Genomic DNA, 8,066 nt, shown 5'->3' with positions numbered 1-8,066 from the left:
TGTAGTGAGGTGGGGGTCGGCCTCTTCTCCCTGGTAACAGATGATAAGACGAGGGGGAATGGTTTGAAGCTGCGCCAGGGCAGGTTTAGGCTAGACATTAGGAAAAAATTCTTCACTGGAGGGGTTGTCAGGCTCTGGAATGGGCTGCCCAGGGAGGTGGTCGAGTCCTCATCATTGGAGGTATTTAAAAGCCAGGCAGATGAGGTGCTTAGGGACATGGTTTAGTGGTGGGATGGCAGGGTTAGGTTAAAGGTTGGACTCGATGATCTCAAAGGTCTTTTCCAACAAAAGTGATTCTATGATTCTATGATTTTCTTACTGCTACATGGAGCCAGCTGGAACAACATCATCCTCCTTTAGCCTGTTAACTGTGAGTGATCCCTGAAGTCCGTTCTTTCAATGGAACCTAAACTCTTGAGGGAGTTTCCAAACTGATAAAACCAAAGCCCTGAGAATACACAAAAAATACATAAAAATCACATCAGCTTCCCTAGTAAACTAAACATAAGTTTATTCCATCTGAGTCCTCAGCTACGTTCTTCACCCTCTCAAAACTATTTTTTCCCTTCTTTCTGTGATAAATTCATGCAGTCTAGCTCATCATCAGATAATAAAAATAAATTTGTAACCCTCCCTCTACAGTGACTTTTTCTGGGAATCAGAAGCCTTCTGTGGAGCACAAATCCCTCACAACCACTGTGTCAGAAGAGGAAAATCAAGGCTATTTCAGTCTGGGTATCTGCTTTAAAATCTAAAATCAACACTGTTGTCTCATTTTGATTTGGGGGAGCAGCACTGTTAGACCAGCTTCCAGCTGGGGCACAGGTGTGCTCTGCCTGAATATCTCACCCTGGTTGTTTTGGGGTAAGAGCAGATAGTGACCACAGCTCCAAGCTGTGTGGGAGCACACTTAGCCAAGAACACATTGGCTTGAGGACTGATCCCTCAAAGATGGCTCTTATTTCTTATTGATATAATTATGTGTATACTGTACACCACATTTACCACTATGAAAACATGCAGAGTATTTTTTGTTAAGTTTCAGAGTTGGGGTGTTTGGAAATCTGCTCCATAGTATGGTACTAAAGGTGGGGTTTTTTTCAAGGGAGGAGCAAAAAGGTGAGGAGTAGGCATTCTGTGTGGGGCAATGGTGGGGGTCAAAGAGGTCCAGAAGAGCTCTAACAGTGTATAGCAAAATGGTCAGCTATTTAAAGCAGAAATTGTATTCGTATTTCCAGACCATCCAACTGCAAGCAGCCCTCCTGACTCAGAAACATTCTCCACCACCTATGAAGAGGCACTAGGTAGGTAATCCTCTGTCATTCAAAAGACAGTTTCCAGAAGCCTGTTAGATTGCCTTTGGGAGGTGTGGGGGATGGGGTGTATAGATTTTGTTCAGAAGAAAAAAAACAAACAACAAACAACAAGTCTGACATCTCAGGAATAAACAACCTTATCCTGTACACTCATAGGATGAGCTCTAATACTTAAGACATTTCATATTTTCATCTTTAAAAGTAGTGCTCAGTCAGCACTGCATTACTCTTTCAGAGGGAAGAAGAACCAATTTACTCCTTTCATGCTATTGCAGAGGAGCCTGTGGCTGGGTGAATGGACATGAATGTGATGGTCCGTTTGATATGACAGCATTGTAGTAAGCATGACAGATCAGTGTGCACGTACTGCTTTCAAATACCCCTCCATTCTTAGTGTTTTAACTAAGTGCAATCCCCTTTTTCTGTTTAGGAACTGCTGGATAACCAAAAAACTATATCACACAGTCTCCCTGAATCATATCACTGTTTCCCAGGTCCCCTTCTCTGTTCCTCCCGGTAACCTTCCTGGAAATGGAGAGAAATGTTCTTTCTTTCAGTAGCATCACTATCATCATATTTTACAGCAGGCAAATAAGACTTTTGAAAACTGAAAGCTGCTTTTTGCCCTGATCATTTCTCTTTATCTCCTGAGCAAAGATTTAAAAGTCTGGGTAATGTTGTCTGTGATTCTACTTCTCTGACTCATGCTTAATGACTCTTGGGCTGGTATTAGCTAGACAGGCTGGCAGGGATCCCTGGTGATCTGGTGAAAATTATAAGCAGGACCACACAAGTACTTTTCTGGCTGTAACTTACTCTCTTAACTTTCTTTGGCAATGGGATCCTTTTGTTGGTGTGAACACAGATTTTTCCACACCTGTTCTTCCCTCCTGCAGACTGCCCCCCATGTTGGAAAAAAAATGGGAAAAAATGCTACTTCTTTTCTGAAAAGATGGAAAAAAAAGACTGGAACGCCTCCCGTAAAGAATGTACTGACATGAATTCAGACTTGGTGGTCATTGACGACAAGGAAGAAATGGTGAGATCTAAATACATGGGACTGCTTCTAGGGTTGCTTGACCTGTATGCCAAAGGTCTGATGTCCACTGTGTGATGACCTCATCTTAGATATCTATGCTGGACTATAATCTATGGTTAACCATATACATCAAGTACCTCTGTACGATAGCAAATACCTTCACAGTAAGATGCATCTTGGTACTTGAAGTCTTGCATTTGGAAACTTCTCTCCCCAGGCATGCTCCCATGGGAAGGAACAAGCTCTCTGCCTACCTGACATGTTTTAAAGGGGTTTAGTACAGAAACCAAGACCAAGCAAGTTGAACAGACACTTATTTGTGAGAGCCATTGCTTTGATGAAAACTGAAAAGGCTTTCCCATCACAATTGGAATCAAAAAGTGTCTCCAGTTATCAATTCACCTGGCTACCTACAGTGTTCTGCTTTAATGGTATCACAGGTGTATTATTCTGTTTAGACGATTCCTAAGAAGCTCCAGGAAGAGAGATAAGTTTAAATAAAAATGGAAAAAATCATCCTCTGAAGCTGTGGAAAGAGATGTTGTGGCTGGATGCATGCTGTTCTTTCTGTGTTGGCTGTTTGGCACTAAGCTTTCTGTGTACCTCTGGTGAAGAAAATGTAATTTTAATTATCATTGATTGTTTCCTTTCTAGGACTATCTTCTTTCACAATCAAGAGGTCGGTACTACTTACTTGGTCTCACGTACTCTACGAGCGAGAAAAAGTGGAAGTGGATTAACAACGTGGGATATAGAGAAGACACGTAAGCTTATTCTGGCAAATCACTTTGATGCAACCTCTGGAAACAGTAAAAAAACCCAACAACCCAGAGCCAACAACAGGCAGTACAAGTGAGATCAGGGACTGCAGTTTGTAGTAGCCTGATTCCTTGAGATTCAGGTGCTTCAGCACACCCCTATGCCAAGTCAAAAGGAGCCCATGAATGAGTCAAGTGGGAATACAGGCATGTCACATCAGGATGGCAAGAGAGGACACAGCTGTAGTTCTGGCAGGGAAGGGGGAATCTGACTAGATGGAGTTCAGTGGGGAAAGAAAGGATATATGAGGCAGGTACAAGAGGGAGCGTGATATCAGCACCATTGAATGGAGGCTACCAAAGAAGGGGAAGGTCTCTGGATGGGAAAGCATAGCCCATATAATTTTGTTGTGGTCTGGGGAAGAAAATTAAGGAATAGGAGGGATACTCCAACAAGGCATCTTTTAATTTCACTGACAATAATATAGCTTAGCAGCAAGGCCAGGTGCCACTGTCTTTCACGGAAGGGATATTGACTACATTGCATCCAAGTAGGTCAGGAATGCAACTAAATCTGACTTTCTCTCCCTGTTCAGGTTTACAGGAGTCACCTATGTTGATTATTTATGCGCTGTCATTGGAAATAAGACAGTAGAAACTGCACCTTGCTATGGATCCTCAACCACACAAAATATGTGTGAAAAAGCTGCAGATATTTCAGAATAGCTTCCTGTAGGAATGGTGGATGAGATTTGTCTCACTTTAGCTGCCTAAATATCTAGTCAAAGAGACTTACAGGCTCCCTCTAGACACCTTGCCAAGCTTAGCATATTCTTTCCCAAGATGGGTGTCCAAGACTGGATGGATCCCCACCTAGAGGAGCCTGTATTGTCACACTTTAGGAGTCTGGGTGACTTGCCCATACCAGATGCCTGACTTCCAGGCAGCCACTGTTAGGTGATGTGAGTCCAACCTCAGTGATAAGTGTGACCACAAACAGATCCTATCTCTCATAGACACATGCATATATAACCATACATTCACAGTCCTGTTTGTGCACAAGGATACACTTCAATGCCTTGCCATGCACTGGTCTTCCCTGCAGCCACAAGTGAAGGTGAACGCGTATTTTGGATCCTGTAGAAAAGTGCAATCACACTCATTGCTCTGTGCTTGTGTATAGACCTTACTCTCTAAAAGACTGTCTCTTAAAAAACCACACAGGGTACCAGACCCTATGGGGTTAAAATGTGATTCACCAAGAGGGAAATGATCCTATACAGCAGCTCGCTGCAGAAATTCACCCTTAGTCCAGGAAGGTATATCAGATTTAGACTTAGCCCTTCTGGGGAAGGGCATGGATGAAGATGGGTAGAGACCACCAAAGCCTGAAAAAGAGTCACAATAATAGCTCAACTGGACAGAAAATAGTCAAATCAAAACCACAGTTACCTGAGAAGAGGTCAGTGAATAGTATGAGAGTGACCTACAGGGAATGGCAACACAGCGGACTATCCTTTTTTTCGTGGATAATGATCAAAGGAGAAGATCATGCATGAAGCTTTTTCCTGCACAGAAAAGTTAGAGCCAACACCCAAACCAGGTGGTACCAGTAGAGCAGACCAGCAAACTGAATATTACCAAAGCTCTTCCAATGCGCTTCAAGCAGCTCTTGGGATCCTAGGGCTTTTGTGACTCTGAGGATCATCATTCTTACCATGTCCTTTGAAGCAGAATCATTCCTGTTTAAAATGGTGCCATTCATGGCTCTCTCCATCTGCAGGGTGGAGAAGCTCTGTGAATTCCTTGATGAAGTGGCTGTAACGGCATATTTTCTCATTGGAAAAAAAAAAGGTTTTGCTTAATCAAAGAATTTCTACTCGGAATGTTGTGGCCAAGGGTAGTGAAAATGGAGTCATCCAGGAAAAACTCTCTCTTTCTGACTTATAAGCACATTTTGATGTTCCTCAGACAAGCAATACTTTTCACTGCCCTTGTTCATCAAGATGCTTTTGAATCATATTTGTAGTTCCCTCCCGACCTTTAATCACCAATAAAGTAAGAATATGTAGCTGTGACAGAATAATCTCAATGGCAGAAACCAGAATCTAAGCTATTATTCTAGAAGGAAGCTGTGCTGGGCTATTTGTTTGTACTCAGTTTATGGAAGGGGTGGGAGAGGGCTCTGTATTGTGTTACGGAGCAGCCTGGAGGAGGACTGCCCTTTTATGTTCATATTCCAGCTGCTGCCCCTTGATCAGGTGGGCTCTACTGAAGGTGAAAGGCAGAGAAATACCTCTTCCCTGGAGGCACTGGACCTAGGGGGAGTTTGGAGGCTTCAGGAAGCAGCAGATCCAAGTAGCTATGCATCAGAGGTGACAGAAAGGGGGAAGCTGCCCTAAGGCCACCGTGGAACTACATGAAGTCCATCAAACCCAGAAAGCCACTATGGAGCAAACTTTGGTTACAAGGAAATCTCTGACAAGGGGGGAAGTTTGATTTAAAGTGGTTTATTTACTCTGCCTCTGTGCTTTCTTTGTTCACAAAGTTATCTTTTTCTGACTTTGTCATCTTAGATTTTAAATAAACCTTAAGTTTACAGTTTGGGATTCTTTGATTATCTTTTGCCATGCCCATTGCAAGGAAAAGGCAAAACTTTTCACACTAACTCTGACTTGGTCAGGGTCTCATCCTGATGCCAAGGACAGGGAATCCCAAACCAATCCAAACCTAACTTCTCAGGGCTTTTGTGGTTGGTGCCTGCAAAGAATGACAAGGTTGGTTTTAATTCTTTATGCAGTTGGGCAATAGGCTGACACTCATTTGTATAGGTCAGGCTGACAGTGTCAGCCTCAAAGGGCACATCCTAGACACATGGCAGCTCCATTAGTGACCATTATCAAGAACAACCTGCAACTGAGGGACACCTCCAAGAGGTGTTCCTCAGGGCTTGTCCTGTGTTCATGGACCTATATCCCAGTGTGTTTCAAGAAAAATCTCCCCAGCTACATTAATGCTGATGAAGGAACTAACCATATGAACTCAGGTTAGTTGCAATGCAAAAATGGCTCTAGGAAAGTGTGCTCAGCATGCTGGCAGCGAGGCACGGAGATGAAGTCTGCCACAGAGCTGCATTCTGGGGATTTCCTTTGTCATAAGGGACATTCTTTGCACTATCCTGTCTACCCCTGAGCCAACAAAAGGCAGGGTTTATTTGGAATTATTTTTACGCAAATGCTCAGCGGATTTAAAATTAAATTTTTCACACTGGATTGTCCCATTCTTGCAACAATACTATCCCCTACAGTCTGTTTTAGGATGAGAGGCAATTTATGCTCCTGTGACTGACTATTACCATACTCCACTGAAAAGATATATAAAAACATTTGAAAAACCCTCAAAATGTACAAGTCAGGAAATACCAGGTTTCCCAGCCACCCAGGATTACCTGGGTTACTCTGCTCAGTTGCTGAATGGGACAATGTTCCTCCAGCCTCACTTGGTGCAAGTTGTCTCCTCCACTTTTAGCTGTGATGCTGCTGACAGAAAAACATGGTTTCCATGTGGTTCTCCCCCTGCTCAGTTTGATTTTAGCTAACAGAAAGGATCCCTTCATGAAAGTCTCAACAAAGAGAGCTAAGTGGCTGAATACCTGCTGAAGAGAAAATGTGTATGTGTATATATGCATATGCATATGCATAGACTCAAATATACACATTAACCCTCTGAAAAGCTTCCTTGCTTAAAACTGTTTGCTGGTTAAGCTTTGCCCGCATTCTATTTTGAGGAGGTGCCATTCTGAAAAGAAGAAAAAGCCACTGTTTCCTTTTCTGCTTATTCAACTACTAGATGATGAGGAGGACTATGAGAGGAGAGAAGGATAATTTCCAGAATAAGAAATGCAAGTTTCCTCCATACAGGGTTTTTTGGGTTGGTTGTTTTTTGTTTGGATTGTTTTTTGTTTGGGTTTTTTTTTCTTAGTCCTGGTAACTTATGCTTTAACATGTTGAGTACATACCAAATCTTTGGAGAGGCATTTACCAGACTCTACTGAGAATCTAATGAGCATGTACAAACTGAGATATAGAGAGGCTGTTTTTAGGGGGAAGGGTAATTTTAATGTCAAACTTATAATCTCCATTAGTAGAGATGCTATAAAGTTTCAGTTAAATGGCTATATACGTACTTTCAACATGAATAAGAATGTGTTTTTTTCCTTATTTCAGCATGAGAAACAACAGAATTATTGAACTGAGGCTTAAACTATAGGTGTTACTGTTTGCTTCATTTATAAAAAAAACCAAAAAAACAAACGTTTCTAAAACTGCCTGTCGATATTGGCTTGCTTTTAAAAGGCCAGTTTTGCTCTCTCACCTACAATTTTCTTTGTTAAGAAAGGGACCCTTCTACATCAACAGAAATGCTTGGCGTAGCCCGGACTGATAGGAGCTTCCTACAGACTCCCTTGCTCCTGCTGGTCCTAGACTAGAGTCTGAGTGCAAGTGAGCAGTACAAAGGCTTCCTACGATCAAGCCAGAGCTTGAACTCTATGTTGCAATTAGTATAACTATTTTGTCTAGGTGTGATATTCTCTCAATGCAGATTGGTCAGTTGCTGTTGGTTCTTGTATCAACTTTAAGGTTACCCGAAGGATCACGCAGACACCCTGCCGTCTGCGGGTCAAGGAAACACAGCACACACAGTATGGATGCTCCAAGTGATCAGTTTAATTTCGAGCCCTAAGTTTTATAGCAAGGCGACATTCCAGTCCTGCCAATCACTGTGTGGTCATGGTGTTGCCCTCTTGCTCCTCCTCTTCTTGGCCTTGTGGTTACTGCCCACTCGGCTTCTGCATTTCTTGCATACCACAAGTTACTACCTTCTAATATAGATCTAGTATGAGGTAGCTTATACTTGTAAAGCATATTCCCTTTCCTTCATGAGCTGAACATC

General features: G+C 42.5%; 1 protein-coding gene across 1 annotated transcript in view; it reads left to right on the top strand.

Annotated features, from left to right (window-relative positions):
* LOC118452041 (C-type lectin domain family 5 member A-like) overlaps nt 1-3,839 on the top strand; it is a gene marked incomplete at its 5' end in the record, with an annotated part of 17,161 nt that extends 13,322 nt beyond the window's left edge. Inside the window, 5 exons of the mRNA XM_035892075.1 lie at nt 643-735; nt 1,239-1,304; nt 2,213-2,355; nt 3,010-3,119; nt 3,710-3,839. Coding sequence (XP_035747968.1) covers nt 643-735; nt 1,239-1,304; nt 2,213-2,355; nt 3,010-3,119; nt 3,710-3,839 — 542 coding nt within the window. The remainder of the gene's footprint in view (nt 1-642; nt 736-1,238; nt 1,305-2,212; nt 2,356-3,009; nt 3,120-3,709) is intronic.
* Between the last annotated feature and the right edge of the window lie 4,227 nt (nt 3,840-8,066).

Source organism: Egretta garzetta, unplaced genomic scaffold (assembly GCF_000687185.1).
Source record: "Egretta garzetta isolate BGI_Z169 unplaced genomic scaffold, ASM68718v1 scaffold293, whole genome shotgun sequence".
In the NCBI taxonomy this organism is placed as follows: domain Eukaryota; kingdom Metazoa; phylum Chordata; class Aves; order Pelecaniformes; family Ardeidae; genus Egretta; species Egretta garzetta.
The sequence above is the reverse complement of the archived record's forward strand: the minus strand, read 5'-3'. Positions and strand labels throughout refer to the sequence as shown.